At 43.2% G+C, this 22,856-nt stretch overlaps 1 protein-coding gene across 16 annotated transcripts in view; it reads right to left on the bottom strand.

Moving 5' to 3' along the window:
* The window catches only part of NIPBL (NIPBL cohesin loading factor), a 1,722,939-nt gene that overhangs the window by 1,250,910 nt on the left and 449,173 nt on the right, over positions 1–22,856 (bottom strand). For all 16 annotated transcript variants that reach the window (XM_085631078.1, XM_085631072.1, XM_085631074.1 and 13 more), the window contains one exon: positions 1,571–1,753. In XM_085631078.1, the coding sequence (XP_085487204.1) occupies positions 1,571–1,753 (183 nt within the window). The remainder of the gene's footprint in view (positions 1–1,570; positions 1,754–22,856) is intronic.

Raw genomic sequence — 22,856 nt, 5'->3', positions numbered from 1 at the left:
TTTAAAGTTGAAAGTCAAATTATCTAAAATTGATAAGTCGGTTTCTCCCTCCCTACCAGGCAGCCTAGGTAGCTGGCTTATGTCTGGTCAAATTGTCCAAACATTGTGATACTGATTCATTAGCTCACATTTCAGATGACAGCTGGAAAAAAATCAATAATTCTAGCCTTGAAAAACAATTTGTCCTGCTATTTTCCAAGGAAAATACTTTATGAATCTTCTACACTGGACTTAAACTAAGCAACATAAATTAAAACTTCGCCATGACAAATATTGGAATTGCAATGATGAAGCTTGCTCTCATCAGCATATGTTTTGATCATTGTTGACTTCTCACACCCTACTGGGACCATGTCCAATCATCAGCAATTTTCCATACTCCAGTAATTCTAGAATACACCAGAGTGATATTAGGCCAGTGTGTGTCTAAAGATTTAAGTACCCTACGTAGCTCCGATATGCCTTTACTGTATCTGCTCTTAACGATTGTTGTCAAGATCATTTTATCAGAATGGAAGTCTTTCAAGCACATTTCTTATACATGGTGGGCATGGGTCCCCCTCCTAAGAAGGGCTCACAATCAATTCACATTTAAAAAAAAGGTAATTTCCACATATTTATTGTGTAATTTGGGTTACTTTGGACAAGGTTGTTGCTCTTGAGAAGGAATTATAGCCTGTCTGGTTGCGGAACTGCACCAACTCTTCCAATTAGTATGGGGTTTTCTTGTTGCAGAGCACTACCTACTATGTTCCTGTCATTGATCTTTCACCCTTTTTTATATTTATTAGTTTTCTTCAGAAAATGTGTTACTACATCTTGTGTACATCACACTATACGAAACCACCCTTATAAAGGGATACAGACTTATCTTATTTAAATACGCATAGATCTTGTATAGGTAAATATCAAGAGTATAGAACTTTTATTCCATATTGGTATAGGAAATCTTTAATACACATATTCAGACTTATATATTGACTTTCAATAATATACACTTAGCATTAATATCATCTATTTTTATCTGTATGTTGCTTGTACATTAGATTCATCATATGCAATATACTATGCTGGGTGGTAAAGGTCCATGCTTGTACTCCTATTATGATCTATGTTTTGTAATAAAATTTATTCTATTGCACTGTATTGTATATATTGCATTTCGCAAGGTTAATGAATCCTTGCACTATGGTGTGTTAATTTAAATGGCAATAAAATTTTAGAACAGAATAAAGTGTTACATGACGTAGTAAAACAAGCACAATTATTTCCATTATATGTTTTCCCCGATTGCAAAATCTAATCCAAATCCACTTGGTGAACATTCTGTATGCAGTACCTGATCTGCCAACTCCACGCTCAAATCCAAGCACAGTTGACAGATGCTCCTGAACGCTTTTTTCCTACAGGATATGACGTCTCGTACAGAATGAGGGAGCAGAGGGCACCGTAAAGCTTTATTTAACTCAACATGGCCTACCAACTTTGGTAGGACTTCAGAGTGGAAATATGTGGAGGAAAAACTAAAACGTAGTCACTTTAAATCAGCAAGGCAATGCATGCTACTTACATTCAAATGCTTCTTCACTGTCATTGTCTTCATCAGAACTGATCTCAGCATACTTCGGCTTCTCATTAACAGTGGTACGTTTTCGCTTGTTCATTTTTACACGTTCACAAAGTGGCATGTTCGATTCAATTTCCTCCACAAGCTCTGGAGGTAACTCATTTAACACAGCATGATCTATGCCACCTACAGAAGGAAACGAAAATGTATAAAGTTTAAGAGCTTTATTCAGCATAGATGCAATAATTTACCAGAAAATCTGAAAAGGTTTTATAGTAACACCTAAGTATTAAAATTCCGTTATGAACTGAAGATATAGGATCACTGCTTAAGCCTGGTATTTATTTCATTTCGAAAATAGGAGAAAGGCATGAAAAATTACTATTTAGAATACTATTAATACTAGTACTTTTTAGCACTAAAAAATGTTATGACTACAAACCTCAGTTGACAGTAACTGTAATTTATCACTAGTACTTATTCATGCCGGTAGCAATATGCTAAAAAAAAGATGTTGCGTATCTTTTAGAACTTTTTATTAAACTAGTAGAATTAAATGACTTCACATTCATTCTTTAATGGTTATATGCCTCTGAATCTTTCCTCTATGTTAGGATAGATTGGTTACATTAATTTTGCCACCTCTAACTTTATAAGCGAATCTAGATTACTATATTTTAGTTTTTGCTTTTATCCCCTCATCTGCTGAGTGTCAAAATCTCCAAGTGTAGCCCTCTTCCCCTGCCACTAAAGTGCGGAGTTGTTTTTAAATGTTTGGTGCTTAAGCTTTCATATTTTTCCACAAAAAATATCCAGGCCTCCTTATAATTTGTGGTGGAGACAGTGTGAAACAATGGTAAATATTGGATAACTATACATTTCTGAAAAGTAGAACACATTCCAAATTCAGCAATGGAGAATTTGTGCATTTCACTCATGGTTTTCTCAAAAAGCATTATCGTTGAAGTGACAACTTTTTCATCTGTAATTCTTTGACTTAAGGGCCAATTTACACAATTTACACTTACGTCAATCTTACATTTCTGTTGGCAGGGATTTAAATTATTTTTGGGCTGTCCAAAAACATTCAATACTCAGAAACACCAACTAAGCTGCTGCTTATATTTTATTGTGTTAACCAACAAAGCAGAAATTCAAATCTAATGAATGAAAAATGGGAATAAAGGAAAGCTATGAATTTTGTTAAATGTGTTCTTTCTTGAATGCTGGCGTACAATTAGAATCCAAAAGTCGAGTGAAATTCACTTGCTAAGAACAGATGTTCTATGTGAGGAAACAAACGATTAGTTGTGTGGCCCCACATCCAGCCTCCACTGGGAAAAAAATGCCTCACTGTAGCACTTGACTCTGAGGGTAGCGAAAGCAGAGCAGTTCAAGGCCTACTCAAGTGTGGTGGTGTGGGCTAGTAATGACCACTCGCTTGTACCCATTAACATTCAATAAATGGTTGCCCAGTCTTTGTTTTCTCTACAGACACAGTACTTAATACTATGCAGAAATTCACAAAGTACCCTTTGTACATGGAGGGGGGGTGGGGTGATACTGTGATTTGTAAGGGTCAAATTTATTATTTGATGCCAAAAAACACAGAATGTCCCCCCCCCCCCTTCCATGTACAGGATCGCACAACCATATAGATTACCACACTTCAAGACCAGAATTACAAGGCATTATAATACTTTGTTCCAATACTATACTTCAGTAACCATAATCCCTCTGCACTTATGAATACAAAGCATTGCTTTCATGTGCTCACATCAGTTGTAAAATATTGCAGCCTTTCAGGAATATGCATTAGTATCAGCATTAGCACTTAAAGCATGGTGAATAACATTTTTAAATAAAGCATTGTGTAAAACATTGCAAATAATACTTTAAAATAAAGCATTGTTCAAAATATTGTGAAAACACATTTGAATAAAGCACTGTTCAAAGATCAGCCGTGTCTGTCTCTTTTTAGGTCAAGACTGGGCAGCGCATGTGCTGCTCTGCGAGGCATGCTGTACTCGGGTATAGACTTGGAGCTCCGCCCATCTTTTCAACTGGCTCTCGTTACTGTTATTTCTAAATGGTTGCTTCTGACTCATTATTAGGCTTGTTAGTCACTCCTTAGTAAAGCCTTGTCTGCATTTGTAACCTCCCATAAGGACTAGACGTTTTACTTGTGTATGTACACAGTAAGTTTATTTAGGCTGTGAGAACTATTTTCTTTCATTATTTTGTCCTACTCCAGACACGACATGCTTTCGCGTCTTTCTTCATTTTTCCAGCACAGTCCGCTTTCAATAGAGTGGCCTGCCCACCTTTATCTATTTTTTCCAGTACGGTCTGCATTAAATAGAGCGGCTGCGCTCCTTTATTTATTAAACGTTCTTTTTTTGGGGGGGGGGCCTAATGTGGCGCTTTCACATCAATATCAGCCAGGCACCTTTCTTTACACGTGTCGCGTCTAAAGAAATGGCCGACATTAAAGTGATAACACAGCATGGGGCGCTTTTACAAAAAAAAAAAAAAAAGAGAAGATTTGTTAACTTGACAAACAAAATGTATTTATTTCGTAAAAGCGCCCCAAGCAGCACTTTCAACATAATGTCACCCACGCCAAATTCTTTTGACGCGGCTCATCTAAGGAAAAGGGCGCGTCCGACAATAAAGTGAAAGTGCCGCATGGGCACTTTGACAAACAAGCATTTGTAATATAATAGGTCTCGCATTTACGAGTTTCATAAATGCGAGACCTATTGCATTACAAATGCTTGTTTAACATCCTTCAGGCTACATAACCACCAGCCACAGACTTAGCCCTTAGAGAGCACTACTACACTCCCAGCTGCAGAGCTAAAGCTCCAGCCTGGGGAGTGTTTATTTATGGAAGAAAATCCGAGGGTGGTCGCATTTACTTCGACTCTTCAAACCTAGGGTCTGTAATTTATATAAATTCCCTTGGGCTTCCCTGTGGAAAGCTGCAACTATCTCTGGTTGGTGGTGGCCTCACTGTCTTAGGGCCATCACAAGCAGTGGGAAAATGTTTAATCAGTTACAAGCCCCGGCGGGGAATGATGAGACGCTCCCTCAGGAGAGAGTGCACACATAATGAGCGGCTCCCGATGCTTGCAGTTTTCCTATTCCATTTTTGGGAGGGGGGTGGTTGGGAGGGGGTGTCTCCCTTGCTAAGCAAGGAAGCCCAGCCGGTTGGTCCAACAAGCAAAAAAGCCGGCCTAGCAAGGAAGCTGTGTGACAAGCCAAGTGCCCATTACCCTGGCAACGTCACAGCAGACTTACTTTAAAAGGCAGACATTGGTGGTAAACACATGCAGTCAATTTACCTCATATTTACTGTGGGGGGAGTCGCCAGTTGTGATGCTCACCCTCAGAAAAAAGGCCAAAAACCAGGTGATCAAAAATTGAGAAATCTGGACAGGTTACCCATTTTGTTACATTTTACCAGTCCATAATGCCATAACTATCCTGATAAAAAAGGTACCCCTTCTTGTGTGACTGCGCCTATTTCCTGTGACAGGAAATGCCTCAAAACACAATGTGAAGCCATAATAATAATAATAATCCACATTTGTAAAGCGCGAACAATGACCCGTAAGGGTCTCTTGGCACTGGGGGCTGTCGGGAAGATTAAGCAAGCTATTGCCCAGAGTCACATGGTGCTGGGATAATCTGCCGCTGGTGCCGGGGATCGACCCGTGATCCCCAGATTCCAGAGGCAGTCACCCGGGCCGCATGAGCCATCACATTTTTGCCACGAAAACGGACACGTTTTAGCGATGTGGGGAGCAGTGCTTTTTGGGCTCGGACTCTGCCACAACCCAGTGAAACCTAAACCTAGATATTTATGAAATATAGCTAACACTACATTTTCTCACCAAAATGGCATGCAAATCTCAAACTATGGCTAAAATAATGCTTTTTCCTGGCACATTTGTGAGGAAGGTTTTAGAATCTACAGAAATCCCAAAAATTGCTGCTACCCAGTGTCCATATGATAAAACAGCTCCCACACCACCACGCTGGATCTACCTGGGGCTCTAGCTTTTAGAAATTCCATAGAGCCGTACAGTTCCCAGGATGACAGCTCAACCAGAGACCAAACAGCACAGCCATTCAGCATGGCAAGTAAGAGGATATGTACCCGCTCTATGCCAGCATTAGAACCAGCGCCCCAATCTGCTCCCCAGTGGGAGCGAAAATATTGAATGGTAGGGCACAGCCTGACACGAGGCCGGGCCAATCCCACTGTTTTTTATATAACTAGCGTCTAGTCAGGTGGGTGGGTGCTTGTGAATCTACAGCACTACATGCTACAAACAGATACTCACAGGGTAGCATGCTATGCATACATGCATAAACTGTAAACCACTACTGCCTTAAGCGATGGACAGTCAGTGGATGGTGCAGATGTCTTTAAAATAGTTTGTCCAACTCTAGGTTGGTGCCGTACAAGGATGTCCACACAGTAATATTTTGTGCAGGTGTTTGGAACGGACCATGTGGCTGCTATACAAATGTCAGCAATACTGAAATTTGCAAGGAAAGACATTTAGCACTTTTTTTAACAGGTGGGGTGTGTCCTGGTTAAGGGGGCAGTTTAGGTAAGGATCGCTTGGCTTTAAGGTAGCAGTTCTGGATGCATTTGACAATCTACCTACCTCGCTATACCTGTCCCTGATACAAAGCAAACTTTAAGAGGTTCAAAAAGTTGTTTTTTGCTGGGTTCTCTGAAAGGGTTTGGTCCTATCAAGGTAGTACACGATGGCACATTTAACGATTCTGGTTCGGGGAAACGATAGTGAGGTCTATGGTCTAGTTGAGATGGAAAGGTGACAACACTGGGTAAGAACCTAGGTTTAGTTGTCAGGACAACCATCATTGTGGGCTTTGATGAACTCCTCCTCTAGTGTAAGAGCCTGCAATGCAATAATACACCTTAGAGACGCAACGGTTACAAGGAAGGCTACCTTCCATGAGAGGCATTGTAAAGAGCAGTATTTTGAAAGGATGTTCCGTAAGCTTAGTAAGGACAATATTAAGGTTCCAGGCTGGGACTGCTGGCATTCTGGGATTGGATAGGTGGGGGAAATGCGTATGTGAAGATCCCGGACCAGGTGATCCACCGAGCATTGCGCATCAAGTGTAAGTGCAGAAACCTGGGAGGCAAAGTTTTAGCATTTAGCGTTTTTGCAAACAGCAAAGAGGTCTATCTTTGGAACACCCCAACAACAGAAGTACAAGAGTAGCACTTGTGGGTGGAGTTCCCACTCCTGGACTTATTGCTGCGGGCACACCTACCTGCTTGCACGCTTCATTAGTCAATTGTCTAGGTAGGAAAACACGCAAGTATCCCCTCTTCTGAGTTGGGTAGCCACTCCTGATAGAAATTTGGTGAAAACACTTAGGGGCAACATCTTTGGCAGGCCATACCTACATCATATACATGCTCGGGATGATGTGGTTGATATTAACTCTATACTGTAACGGGCATGGTCAAAGCATAAAGGTTTTTTTTCTGTTTTTTTTTTTTAACTAACCTCAAAAACAACTAACCCAATTTCTCTCTTCCTTCCCAGTTAAGTGCCAGGACACGTTACAGCACTTGCATGCTTTTTTAAAATTAAAACACAAACACCTTCAATCGGTAGTACTGACCACTTACCATGAAGTGGAGGTAGCCCCAGCAAACTAGGTGAATGGTCCTCCTGGTACAGCATGGTCATGACATTGCCTTGCTGCAGCAGGGAGGTGACATCCTGCAGGGTGGTTACATAAAATGTTTTGAGTGTATGCATCTGTTGAGAAGCTCGAGGCTGCGTTTGGCCTGAGGGAACAGTTTCAGGATTGCATAAGTAAAGGGAATAGACACATCTGACCCAATGTTGGGGGGCACTAGCTCTATGCCCCCATGGAGGACCACCTGAAACTCAACAGGCAAAGGTTTTCCAGGCTGAGTGCGTGCACCAGGGATGGGATGTTTTGTGGAATTGATAGAAGTTCTAGGCAATAAGAATGCTCTATGAAAAAACCCACCAGTCTGAGGTGACTCCCTCCGAGCAAAGGTAAACGTTTGTAATCTCTCACAGACCGGTGTTGTGGGTATTGGCGGTGTAGGATGGATGTCTGTGTCCTCCATAATTTTATCGAGCATCACATCAACTCGTGGATCAAAGAGGTATTTTCTGTCGAATGACAGGCTGATAAGATGATGCTGAACTTTATGCTTGAAGTCCGATATACAAAGCCAGAAATGCCGCCAGATTATGATGAAGATATTTACTTTTCTGGTTGCGGCATCAGCTGCATCGAGGATGCTGTTCATGGTGGCATTAGAGAAGGTTTTGTCTCCCAAAACAATCTCCTACTCTTTTAGCCTGAACTCCTTGGGGAAGTGCTGCAGTAGCCCCTCCACTTTATCCCATTGAGCCCTTTGCACAACAGGAGACAAAAGAAGAAAACGAGTTACTTACCTGTAACTTCAGTTAACCAGTATTGGTATCTTTCATAAATTCACATGCTTAGAATCATCCCCGCAGTCGACGTGGGAGTAAAATATATACATAATAGTAATAAAACATTACACAATAGGCTACAATGGACAGTAAGGTCACTACATTAGCCTATCCTAGTCTTTTTGTAAAAAGAACCAAATCTGGAACACAGCCAATCAGGCTCCAGCACCCTCTTAGAACACTCCACAGAGAGGCAAACCCTCAGATTTTCGTAGCACAAGTGACAGTAAGTACGTAACAGCAATAAGGTGAGCCTCTCCGACGAGGAGGGTGGGTCGCATGTGAAACTATGAAAGATACCAATTCTGGATAACTGAAGTTACAGGTAAGTAACTTGTTGTCTTATCCAGTATTTGGGTATCTTTCATAGATTCACATGCTTAGAATCAGAATAGTTAGCTGTAGAATCGTTAGTTGTATAGCGGATGGTGGGTATCATAAGAAACACAGATACCTCGTAATACCAATACAGTAATGCAATCTAACATTATACCCCTAGGAAGGGAAGAAATTATATAGATATATATACACACACACACACACACACACACACACACACACACACACACACACATATATATATATATATACACACATATATACACACACACACACACGCAAGAACAATAGTAACAAAATGGAAAAGAAAAACAATACATCTTGTATTAGTGAACATTTAATGACATAATCACCTCCTTACAGACACTTACCTTATTTAAAGAGGTTACGTAACACTGCTTGACCAACAGCTGATTCAGCCTCTGTGCCAGATCTAGACAGTAATGCAGTGTAAAAGTATGCACATTTTTCAAGGTCACAGCACAGCAAATCTACTCCAAAGGTACTCCGGCAAAAATCAGTAGATGAGGACACTGCCCTTGTGGAATGAGCCTTGGGTTTCATAGACAAAGGATGCCCAGCTTTAGTATGGCAGAATTGGATCACAGATGCAATCCACCTTGCAATAGTGGATTTAGTGACAGCTGTTCCTGGCTTTTGTCCGCCATAAGAAATAAACAATTGGTCTGATTTATGGATGGACACAGTACGCGAGATATAGAACTTCTGACACCTTTTAACATCCAAGGTATGCACAGCCTTTTCAGCAGAGGAAGACGGATTAGGAGAGAAAGAACGTAGTATAATCGGCTCATTACGATGGAATGTAGAGGGAAACTTCGGAATAAATGTTGGATTTGTTCTGAGGAGAACATAATCATTGGTGAATCTCAAATAAGGTTGTTTGATAGTAAACAATTGAATTTCACTGACTCTCCGAGCAGAGGTTAGAGCCACTAAAAGAGCAGTTTTCCAGGAGAGGTACTTAAGGTAGGCTTTGTGAACAGGCTCGAATGGATTCTTCATGAGCTGCTGTAAAACCAGGTTAAGCCTCCATTCCAGAGGAGGAGCTCTGATGGGTGGAAAAGCTCTGAAAAGACCCTTTAGAAACTGTTTGATCAAACGACTAGAGCAGAGGGATGCAGTTCCTGCAGAACGTCTATACGTAGAGATGGCCGCCAAGTGTAGCTTAACTGATGTAAACATAAGCCCAGACTTAGTTAGCGAAAGAAGATAAGGCGGAACTTTATCTGGAGAGCATTTCAATAGATGCACATCATTGTCATTGCACCAAGAACAAAATAGCTTCCATTTTAGAGCATAAGTCTTTAGAGTAGAAGGAGCTCTTGCCCTTGCAAGTATATCTGTACAATCCTGTGGTAAATCTAGCTCCTTGAATTCAGAAACTATGCATGCAGATGCAGTTGGGCTGGGTGAGGATGAAGAATCTGGCCTTTGCTCATTGATAACTGGGTCGGAACTGCAGGAAGGCGGTATGGTCTGCGTTCTGACAGTAGGAGAAGCTCTGTGAACCAATGCTGACGCAGCCATCGCGGAGCAATGAGAATCATGCAGCATGGTTCCATTTTGAGTTTGCGTATTAGTCATGAGAGCAACGGAAGGGGGGGATATGCGTGTGTGAAGATCCCTGTCCATCTCATCATGAAGGTGTTCCCCCACGAACCCTTTTTTTGGTTCCCTACGTGCAAAGAATGGGCACTTCCGATTGTTTTTGGAGGCAAAGAGATCCAAATTTGGTCTGCCCCACATCTGAAATACGTTTTCCACAACTGACTGATCTAACTCCCATTTGTGACAGGATTTCGAAGTCCTGCTCAAAGTGTCCGCCAGACTGTTGTGAATTCCTGGTTAATGCTCCACCTTTATTGTGATGTTGCTAGAAAGGAGCAATTCCCAAATGAATTGACCTTCTTGAGACAGAATGTGTGAACGAGTACCCCCTTGCTTGTTTAGGTAGTGCATGCAAGTGGTGTTGTCGGTTCTGATGGGAACTGAGGACCCTTGAAGTCTTGGGAGAAAAGACTGCAACGCCAGGAAAATGGCTCAAAGCTCTAAAAAGTTGATATGCATTTTTGCCATTGCAGCGGACCACGTTCCTATTATGCAGAGATCTTGAAGGTGTGCACCCCACCCTTCTAGGGAGGCATCTGTAGTCAGGATGAACTCCGACATAGAAGGAAGAAAAGTAAGCCCGGTTGAGACATTCTTGGAGCGCAACCACCAAAGCAGCGCTAACCGCATAGTTGGAGTTATTCTCACTAGGTCGAACGATCCTGTGATCTGCAGCCATTAACAGTATAGTTTCTCTTGGATAGGCCTCATCCCGAGACGGGTGTGAGGTACCAACAGTATCGCTGAGGTTAGTATTCCTAGGAGAGATTTGATGATTCTCACAGAAGCAAACTGTCTTCTTCGGAGGTCTGATGCCAGAGAAATCGGACGCGATTGCCTTTCTGTGGACAAGAATGCTTTGTCCTGGATAGTATCCAAGACTGCCCCCAGAAACTGAACCCTTTGAAAAGGATGAAGAACAGAGTTTTGGCTGTTGAGAGACAGTCCCAGGGATTGAAACAATTGAAGACATATGGACGTTGCTTGAGAGGCCTGGCGAAAGGAAGGAGCCTTTATCACCCAATCCTCCAGATATGGGAATAGCTGTATGCCTTGAAGTCTGAGGTTAGCAGCCACCGGGGCCAGGCATTTTGTAAAGACTCTTGGGGCTGAGCGGAGACCGAAGGGGAGGACTCTGAATTGAAAGTGAGCACCTGCTACACTGAAACGGAGGAATTTGTGATGTTTGGGGTGGATAGGAATGTGGAAGTATGCATCCTGGATATCCAATGTTGTCATGAAGTGTGCATGATCTAGAAGCTGAAGGATCTCTTGAAGTGTGACCATGCGAAAGGATTTCTTTTGTAGATATTTGTTCAGCTTTGTTGATTCCAGGATAGGTCTCCATTCCCCTGATTTTTTCCTTACTAGAAAAAAGCGGGAGTAAAACCCCTTCTCCATTCGAGAGCGAGGCACTCTTTCTATCGCTCTTTTCAAAAGCATAATTTTTGCTTCCTTCCTGAGAAGAGCAAGATGTGGTGGATGCTTCTTTAAAGGTGGGTGAGGAGGAGGAATGCTGACAAACTCCAGGGTATGCCCAATTTTGAGAATATCCAAGACCCACTGGTCGGTGGTCAATCGATTCCAATTATTGAGATGTTGGGATATGTTCGGAATCTGGGAAGTAGGGTGTGGCAGAGCTGCTGCAGGTGCTAGGAAGTCGTCACTGCTTTCTAGCAGCATCACTGCCCTGTGGGGCTGTCGCCTTCTATTCTGCTGTCTATAAGCGGCAGCTGGAGGGTTCCTGTATGACTGCTGCTGTTGTTGACAGCCATACCTTCCCTGATAGCCTTGGGTCTGGTATCTTTGATAGCCACCATGAAAGGAATAAGATGCTCTGCCACGGGATCCTCTAAAATGAATCTTCCTATATTGCAATGCGCCAAGGGCTTTGGTAGTGTCGGTATCTTTTTTTTAATCTTTTGCAGAGCCTCATCTATGTGCCTGCCAAAGAGCGCATCCCCATCGAATGGCATGCCCAAAATCTTAGTTTGGACCTCGGGGCGAAAGGAGGTAGATTTCAACCAACCCCTGACGTCTGAGGACTGCCGCTCCAGCAAGTTGGCGAAAGCCTAAGGAGGCCAGATTCATAGAAAAATCAATTATTTCAGATGCAGCCCTTTCTCCTTCCAGGAGAATGCTTCTTGCCTCCTACTTCTTTTCATCAGGTAAGAAATCGAGATATGGAGCAATGTCCGACCATAGTTGGCCGTCATACCTCCTTAGAATTGCCAGGGAGTTCGTGGCACAAACCGAAGCACCCGCCATGGTGGGGAACCGCTTACTGATATTATCAAGCCACCTCCCATCCTTATCTGGCGGTGCTGTAACTGGAATGGATGGATTCAGAGATCTACATTGAGTAGCCTGTGAAATAACAGAATCCGGTCTAGGATGACCGGACAGACAGGCATTATCTGGAGCTTTGTTTTTTTTGTCGATTCTAGGAAGAATCGCAGACACTGAAAGATGAAAAATGTGATTCCTTCTTCCCAGATGTGATCTATTATAGGGATAGAGCGGACGGACTTCCTGCTCTGGTCTTTAAAATCATAAAGGAAGCAATTGGATTGCTTCACTAACAGGAAGATGAAAACGGATCGCTGCTCTCTCCGCAATAGCATGAAAACCTCCAATATCCTCAGAAAGGGAGGTGGAAAACGTGCATGATAGTCATGTAACATAGCCGTCAGGTCTTGCACCAAGGGCACCTGTTGAAATGGGATCGCTTGAGGACCTTGTAGTGACTCACAAGGCTCATAGTACTCCTCATCATCATCCTCCTCCTCCTGCTATTTAATTCGGAGTCGAGAAGGGTTGCGTGCTGGGCTGAAAAGACAATCGTCCTCCAATTCCTCCAAATAGTGACTAGGAGGCAAAGGTGAGATATGAGAAACGTCCTGAAAATAGCTTCTCGACGACGAGTGTGTAGATGATAGTCTTGATGTTAAAACGGGTGTTATTTGCAGAGAGGTAGGTCTCTTACGCTTCAGCTTTGACGAAATGTACATTGACTGTGAATCAGATCCAGCAGAAACAGCCATAACAGAAGTTACCGTCAACGGCATCATCCAAGTCATCGACGGAAAACCCATAGTCGACAATGTGGTCGTCGTCGAAGCAGCTGCTGTCGTAGACGGTGGAAGTGCCGATGGGAGATGGACCGTCAGACAGAGGAAGCGTCGACGGGAGATGGCTTGTCGTCAACTAGGTGGATGTCGATGAGGAATGAAGAGTCGTCGCTGGTGCCAGCATAGTCGACGCTATCGTCGTCGATGGTGCTGCCGTCAACGGAGCAATCTTCGACGGCGGGATGGTCTTCATCGACGTGGAGGAAGCACTCACCGCCTGAGGAGATTTTGTCGACCGTGTCTTTTTCGACGTCGAAGGAATCTTGAGACTCAGAGTGAGATTTCTGTTTAGAGGCAGTTTTCTGTGGAATCTTTCCTTTTCCTCCTGATTTTTCCTCTGAAGAGAATGAAAGCTTCTCTTTTTTAGAGGTAGAGTGACCAGTCCCAGAATGAGGCTTTTTCAGGGTCTTACTCTGTCGCTCAGGAGGATCATCAGATCTATCCCTCTTCTTGGTTATAGGGGTAGACACCTGAGGACTAACACTGCCATCTCCAGAAACGTCAGATGTAGCTTTTAACTTCTCAAGCCAAACCAGCAATTTTCCTTCTCTGTCTTTTAAAGTCTTGGCAGGAAAGGTTCTACAAATTCTGCAGTCTTTAACTTTGTGAGCCGGATAAAGACAGTAAATACATTCCTTGTGTGGTCCTCAAAATGCCAACTCTTCTTCCCACAGGAGGAACAAGGTAAAATCAAGCTTTTCTTTGAAGTATCAGACATAGCTACTCACAAAGTTCAGCCAAAGGTGAAAAAAAACTGAGCAGAGCTCAGGGAAACTCCCTGCCACACGACGTGCGGTAGAAAATCTGAGGGTTTGCCTCTCTGTGGAGGGTTCTAAGAGGGTGCTGGAGCCTGATTGGCTGTGTTCCAGATTTGGTTCTTTTTACAAAAAGACTAGGATAGGCTAATGTAGTGACCTTACTGTCCATTGTAGCCTATTATGTAATGTTTTATTACTATTGTGTATATATTTTATATGTACTGCGAGACTCCCACCTCGACGGCGGGTATGATTCTAAGCATGTAAATCTATGGAAGATACCCCAATACTGGATAACTGTTCTTCCAATGGAAGACAGCACCGACCTGCAAATGACCACACTACTGGAAGACTTAAGGAACCTCAAGCCTATCAAACACGTGAAAGGATCCACACAGTTCTCCCTATTTCACCACCTTCTACAACATCTCTTAACACGCTCACACCGGACACCTAGACAGACCACACCCTTGTCAAGTTCAACATTCCTATTTCTCGCGAACCCAGACCTACCACTTCCAAACCAGCCCATCAAAACTGCAACATCCCTAGACTGAACTTTCACACTGACAGAATGTCGGAACAAAGAGCAGCATCCTACTGAAACCCATCAACTGGATCTCCACTTGCGCAGACACCCTGGCCCCCTCAAGCACATCAAAAACACAAGATCTAGACCTCAAGCCAGTTGGTACATGGAGGAACTCCGGGTGACTGAACGCCACTGCAAACAACTGCAGCACAAATGGGGAATGAGCCATGACATCAAGGACAAAGATACCTTCAAACTCCCCCTGACACACTACCACCAACAGATCCAGGCCACCAAACACCACGGTATCACACCTTATCAGCTCTAGCACTAATAGCAGCAAAGCAATCTTCGCCATTGAGAAAAATTTCACTGCACCAGCGGTCCCCTCTAACAGCATCACCCTCTTCACAGTAGCTCTGCAACAAGAACTCACAATTTTTCTTTAGCAAGATAATCTCCATATATAGTCATTTCGATCCCCGACTAGACCACAGAGATCTAGCAACAAGTCTTCGCATTTCAGCCAAGGAAACTACCATGACTATTTAGATCACCATCACAACGGACAAAACGGCCACCACCATACAGTCCACCCACTCTCGGGCCCCAATGGACCCCAGCTCCATCCCCCCCCCCAACCAAGCCTTTACATAGGAATTCAAATCATCAGCACAGCATTCACACCCAACCCTGAACGCCTCCATCCCATCAACCCCCTTCCCAAACACATGGAAATACGCTACTTTCCTCCCAGCTCAAGAAGCCCTCTGCTGTCCCATCAACGCTCACCAACTACAAACTCATCTCCCTGCTATCGTACCAGGCTAAAGTGCTAAAGAAGAAACAACAAACACCTCCCCAACCATCTCAGGGACCATCCTGATGTCACCCTGTCCAGCTTCAGACCAAACCACAGCACAAAAACAGCTCTCATCACCACAACAGACATCTGCATGATCCTAGACAGAAGAGACACGGTAGCCCTCATCCTCCTGGATCAGCATTCAACACAGTATCCCACCCCATCCTCATCAATGCCTGCACAAGAGCTGTATCCAAGGACCTGCCCTCAGTTGGATCTGCTCCTCCCTGACTGGTAAGACACAGTCAGTCAGCCTTGTATCCTCCTCTTCAGATGCATGAAACTGCAACTGTGGAGTACTGCAAGGTACCTCGCCCAGTGAGACATTCTTGAACATGTACATGACAGACATCCTCTCCTAGGGTGAGGACACCCAGCTCATACTCTCCCTCTCAGACAAGACCCTGAACACGCAAAAGCAAGTTCACGACCTACACAATCGAAGTTACCAAATGGATGCAGATCAACGGTCTCAAACTAAGCACAAACCAGAGGTAGTGATCCTCAGCAAAAACACCTCAACATTGGATGCCACCTGGTGACTGAAGAACCCACATCCATGCTAAGATACTCTGAATCATCACTGACGGCAAACTCCACATGACCACCCAAGTCAACGATGTGACAGCCTACTGATTCCACACCCTGAAGATGCCGAGTAAAATCTGCATATGGATCCCGAGCAACACCAGAAAAATAGTCACATATAACCTACAAAGCACTACACTAAATTGGCCCGGCCTACCTCAATGGCTGTATCTCCTTCCACAAGCCCGGCAACACCTTGGTTGGGCTCTTACTTGTACAGATCCTACATGGTCAGGCCTAATCCTATATAGCTCATAAAGCACAGCATTACCTGCTAGTAAACATCAAAGCCTCCGCCACAATTCTTCAGTTCCACAAGAAGCTGAAGACCTACCTCTTTAAATAGCCTCTTCCATCTGCCCTAGTTGAAGATAGTCCACATATGTCTAGCACTAGGATACCCTACCAGTTGAGAATGCGTGTTACATATCAAAACATAACACAAGGTTCTTTTTCTGTCTTTTACTATTTCAACTGTTGATTTTTACTGCTGAAGTATAAGACTTAGACTCAGAAATGACCGTCTACAACTTTTGTTGATGAGGCATTGTAGATATTCTGTCTAATGCATCAAAAGAAAATCTTTCTGCAATATTTCCGGAGCCTCTGCGGTTGATACAATTGGGTTATTGAGCTCAGACTTGTAATGTTTCCCCATGCCTTTTCAGTTCCGCCACTATATCTGAATCCTTTTCAGAGAATCCCAGGGTAACCATACTGTGTTTAGATTTCACAGTAGTGTAGCATGTCCAGGGTTTATTTTCCTTCACTTGATTAAGGCTTGAATTGTATATATCCTACTGCCAAAGTCTATAGGCATTCTTGCCTGCCAACATCAGCACCACTTTGTCTTAATCTTACTCAATCCTAAACAAGTTTGCACTAAATGTAAATGCCTGTATGTAGATGTATACAAGAAACCTTTAAGAGGCATTTTTTCAGATGACAGTTTCCACTTGACAAGTTGGGAACAAGTTGTTGTAGTCTAACCTATGGTCCCTGGGTAGACTTATTACATACCATCATATTTGCTTTGTGTCTTTCAGAGGAAACGTTATACAGTACATTTGCTTAGGCCATTCAAGCAACCGATCTGCAATAGAGGCATTTATTTTTATTGTTGTATAATAATGTGAATTACATTTTGTTCTGTGTACTGATAGCATGCTTCACGTCCATATATTAATTTGAATAGAAGGTGCGTAGGAAAAAACAATGGCTTTAACATGTGCAAGGGAATTCTGACTTTATTTCACTCTCCTTTTATTAAGATCAAGTGTTTTTTTTTCTAAAAATCAATTGATTAGAGACTATCGAGTAAAGTGTTCACAGCCCTCTCTGTGAAAGATCTGAACTTTAACGTTCCAGACAGTAGGCTCAGTTGAGCAATCCAAGGTCATTTAGAGTATTTGTCTCATAACATCGTTACCAATAGACACTTCAGACTTGTCTCGCAGGCAGGCCTAAGACCTGCAGAAATCTGAAATTCAGCTCAAAAGTATGATGTTTTTTAAATGCTTAAACTTTCATGATGGCAATGCCTTTGATGCTTAAGGATTAGGAGTGTAGGGTTTCTAACTTGCTGCTTGGTTTCATAGTTTTTACAATCTGCGCGTATGCTAAACTTTTACTGACTTCTGCAATTATTTTGTCCAATTTTCTCTGCATTAAAATCAGACCCTCCAGGATTTCATGATTTGCAAAATAATCGCAAAATCGGCAGTCTTGTAAAAGGCTACACTTTATACAAAAATGTACTGCAATTTGATGAATATCACAGCACAAGACCGTTACATGCTGTTACAAATATGCACACAATCTATCCGTTTTCTGTTGCCGCGTCACTAGGAAGGCCTCTCAATCTCAGTTACCATTGCTACACAGATGTTGAACCCTTCTTGGCTACAATCGGCAGTGCGTCCTGCAGACTATTAAAGGCCTCTGCTGCTCTGTGCAACATTCCGTCCATCATCTTGTGTGTTTTGCTGTTCGCCCTATGTGGGAAGGGTATGCCTAGACGTGGGTCCCATGATCACTATGCCACTGGAGTCAAGCTATCCTGGCTGAAGAGCGGTAAAACCCTGAAACCGGTCCTAGGATGCTTGATTCCGGTCCAGGGAAGACATAGCTTGGTAGTTCGGGCTGGACGGTTCCCATGAGGCACAGAGTCAAGACTGATTTGCATATGGCCATGTCTGAACTGGGGTGGCGTGGTGAGCAAAATAACAATGAATTAAACCCAGATCTATGACTGGGGGTGAATGTTTTGCCAAAGTGCAACATTCCGTCCATCATCTTGTAGGTTTTGCTGTTCGCCCTATGTGGGAAGGGTATGCCCAGACGTGGGTCCCGTGATCACTACACCACTGGAGTCAAGCTATCCTGCCTGAAGAGGGGTGAAACCCCGAAAACGGTCCTAGGATGCTTGATTCCGTTCCAGGGGAGACATGGCTTGGCAGTTCGGGCTGGACTGTTCCCATGAGGCACAGGGTCAAGACTGATTTGAATATGGCCATGTCTGAACTGGGGTGGCGTGGTGAGCAAAATAACGATGGATTAAACCCAGATCTATGACTGGGGGTGAATGTTTTGCCAATGTGCAACATTCCGTCCATCATCTTGTGTGCTCTGCTACTTTCATACAGTTCTGGCCTGTATGGTGCATGCACAAATTTTGACTGAAAACAAGAGCCCTCAGCACATCACACTGCAATACTATTGCTGGTTAAGTAATTAGCTGAATAGCCAGTAGAAAAGAAAAATGCTACTTACCAGTAACGCATCTGTTCTTGGCATGTAGGGCTGCAGATTCACACACAGTGCATAGATCACATTGTTTCTGACACTAACTTCGCTAACTTTGCCAAGCAGCAAAAAATGTCTAGTCACCGCTGTGCAAATTTGCGGGAGGCACATATCTTACAGGGTTCAGCTCTATTTGAGGTCATTAAAGCTCTGGTGGGGCCCCCACAAGCTTCGTTGTCAAAGAACACGTCAATAGACTAGCAGCAAAGCTTGAGCAAGCTGCCTCTGCACACTCTCTCCTCTACAAAAGTGCCATCTAAGCACACCTAGACACCTCAAACTCTCCTTCGCACTTTTGGTACTCTGTAAGAAATCCCTTTTTTAGTTGGACTGTGTGATTTACATTTAGTACATACATTTCTGGGTGACTGATCACCTAAGTGTCAAAACTCAATGGGAATATTGAAGTTATCCTCAGAATACTGCAGTGGGGAGATTTGTCTCAATTTCCTATCCTAGTGAGCACCTCAGAAATACCCATTTAAATACTATGCCGTCAGCGTTACCTAAATATAAAGCTACCACAGTTCTCAAAATGTTAGTGTTGGCTGAGTGAATGTTGGTAGATCACATTATTAAAATTACAAAAAATAGATTTACACACACATCTTTTAGTGAACAATGGATATATCTATTTTATTTTTGCACGGTTTGGGACTACCAAATGACCTGCCCTTAATGACCAAAACTTCACAAAAGTAAACTCGTGAAATAAATTCAGGTCAGATTTCCTGTCACAAGAGCCAATTGACACCAACGACTGTTTAAAGCAAAGCTCAGAGGCAGCTTCTAACTACAACTCTTTTTTAGCATGCTTTTCAGAAGTATCCCCAGTATCAATGCACTTGTGTGTAAACTGGGTGATTGAAATATATAGATTGCAGCAATGATAATAACCTTGGAGTTCGAATCCTGGGGTTGAGCCCCAGCTCCACAAAAACCGTGTGATCCTGGTCAATCTTTCCACACGTGTTACTGTTAAGCCGCCTTTTCTGGCAAATGTTGACAAGTTTATAGTTTATGTCCACTATGTAAACTCACACTGAGACCTTAGGAATGCTAGAAGTGATTCAGATTAAAGGTGGTGTACCGTGCACATAATTTCACCTACCTGTAGATGAAATGCTGCGGCCAGGGTGAGGGTCCCAAAGATGCTAGGTGACACACCGCCAGTACAAAGTCAGCACAATGACACCGGCAACAGGATGACTAGCAACGCTGTGCTATTGTGCTTGGCTTAAACAATGCTAAGGAATGTTAACACAATGGAAAATATAGCAAACACTCAGACACTTTAAACATACCTATTTCAAAGTGGAATACTCTGCTAAAAACTGTTTCCATTGAAATAAGGCTGAAAATGATGGACTACAGGTAAAAAGTGCCGCAATAATGCCACAAAATTCTCATTTTGGTGCCGCAAAATTACTAACCTAAGAGCAATAATCGGGGGGGGGGTCTGTAAAATGGCTTACATTAAAGCCTTTAAAACAAGTGTGGCCTTCCTGTGTGTACATTTGTGGTAAAAGGAACAACTCACACCAATAAATATTCCTGACAGTCTCTGGTACGGTTATGTGCTCAATCTGCATTATCTCCAGAAAACTTGAAAGGTGCATGGGTCAAAACTTGTCTGCTCTTTCAGGTCAGAGTTACTAAGTTGGCCTATACCTACCCTTGTCAAAGAGCAATGAAGGAAAAGTTGTTTTCACATAATGCCTGTAAAAACCTACCAATATTGTGTTCATTAGACTGATTTAGCTAACTATCGATTGTACAAAGAAACTAAAGAGTATTTTCAATAGTGTGAAAGCTGTTTGGTCAACAAAGGGACTCAGGCAGTGCTAAAAACTTCAAACCATGCATCATTTTAAACTCATGCTATCGAACCCGTAACGAAAAACATGTTTCATCAGTGTCTTCAATTGGAGAGTACAGATTAGTACTTTTCTAGTGATATTTTCAACTGTACTAAAGAGTAAAGATGGAGACAATGTGAGATTGTGGGCTTCTACTAAACATCATAGTGAACTGTACTGACAACCTAGGATTGATGCTGTAAGAAAGTGGCTCTGTATATACTGTTCCCAAATAGGTACAGTGTGCACAGAGTCCCCAGTCCCCAGAGGTTTGGCAGAGGCTAAAGTAAGATATAACCTTACTCTCTAAAGTGGTAGCTTGGTCGAGCAGTAAGGCAGTATCAGAGGACAGTGTAAAGCATTTGTTGCACACACAGAGTCAGCAAATGGTCTCACACACTCAAGAACTGAACTCTAGGCCAAAGGTTTTGTATAAAAATATATAGTTTTATTTGAGAACCAACAATAGGTATCAAAATATACTTTCTCAAAATGAGATGCTTTAGATAAATACTTTTCAATAGGCAATAGACTTTTGAATGTAATAGTTACAGTTGTTGCAATAGGCAACACAATTTCAAACACAATATAACACTGAATTTCTAGTTAAATGCAATTGATTACTTTTTGGATTACTTTTCTCACCACAGGACTGGATCCTAGATTCAGTCCTGGGACAGTTCCTGTAAAGAGTGGAGTAAAAACGTTTTGGTTACAGTAGTGATTTTTAAGGAATATTATTGTATTTCTAAAAGTTGACAGAAGCCTTTTCACATAAAATCATTAATGTTATCATATGGGAGGAAATTCACTTAGCAGGTAAGTGGGGTTATGGTTACTTTTTCCCACTCAGTGTTGGATCCTGGATCCAGCACTGGGGCATCTCCAGTTGAAAGAATGTGATTTTGTTATACAGACTATTTTTAACGAATATTTGTAAATTTGCAAAATCGACACTTAGAAGAATTTCTGGTGAAAACCAGGCAATGCTATCCTATGGAAGGAAAATCAAGTTATAGGTAAGTATGGTTGTAATTACTTTTCAGGGTCAGTGCTGGGCACCAAGATCCAGCAGTGGGATCTCTCCTGATAACAGGTGAGTAAATTAGTTTTCGTAATTCGGCTGATTTTAGATGAATATTTTAACGTTTCAAAACTCGACACTTACAAGAATTTCAAAGTGAAACCAGTCAATGTTACCCTATGGAAGAAAAGTGAGTTATCGGCTTTTGGGTAAGTACTCGACTGGCAGAGTTAAGGTTCTGGGCATAGACTCAGGGGTCTCCCAGGGTCAGGTAGGTACAGTTGTTACACCCTCAGCGGCACAGGGGCAGCCGGGTGCAGAGTGAGTTAGGCCCAGGTTATCCTATGGGAGGCAGGGGGCCTTTGGTTGGTGGCTGCTGGCTAGCAGGCCACGCGGCTGTGGGAGCTGGGCTCCTGGTCACTTGCTCAGAGCAAATGGGGAAGTAGATTAGAGTAGAGGTTGCACTGCCAGTGGCACTCGGCGGCTGGGTGCAGGGTGCTTTTGAGCCGTCGGGCGCTCAATGGATTGCAATGGAGAAGCTCAAGAACGAACAAAGGCTGCAAAGCTTGGGGACGAAGATTCTTCAGGTGCGACCACCACTTCGAGAGGTAAGTTGGGTAGTTGGAGGATAGGTAGGCACCCAGGAGTAGGGCACAGGGGGCCGCAGGGTGCCGGGGTGCCTTTTGGTGTCGGGAAATCTTACCCTCTGCTGGTCGCGGTTGGAGGGGTCCCTGGTTCTGAGTCTGCAGGCGTCATCAGGAGCGTCGAGGTGGGTCCTTGGGTGCTGAATTCGGGGTCACAGTCGCCGGGGGGGATGTCCTCATGGTCTTTGTTCACTCCGGCCCAGGCCAGGCTTGGCGGGTGCAAAGTGTGCAGGGTTTGCGGTTCCTGACTGATGCCAGGGGTCAGTTACTTGCTTTGAGCAGTACCACTGCTCGCGGGAGTCCCAGGTAGTTAGAGTCACAAGGCAGTCAGGTCCTCCGGGGTTTCTGAGGTTGCTGACCACTGGAGATGCCGGGGTTTAGCAGCAGGTTTGAGGGTCGAGAGGCCAGTAGGGCTGGGGCCAAATCAGTTGGTGTCTTCCTCTTGTTAGCAAGCTGCACGGCAGGTCGTCTTGTTTCTTGATCTTCTTGCTTGTTTCGGAATCTGGAACTGAGGAAAGAAGGTTCAGGGTGCACCTAAATACTGACTTTAGGGGCGTTACAGGTAGGTAAAGGGCA

Source organism: Triturus cristatus, chromosome 2_1, assembly GCF_964204655.1.
Source record: "Triturus cristatus chromosome 2_1, aTriCri1.1, whole genome shotgun sequence".
NCBI lineage: Eukaryota > Metazoa > Chordata > Amphibia > Caudata > Salamandridae > Triturus > Triturus cristatus.
The sequence above is the reverse complement of the archived record's forward strand: the minus strand, read 5'-3'. Positions and strand labels throughout refer to the sequence as shown.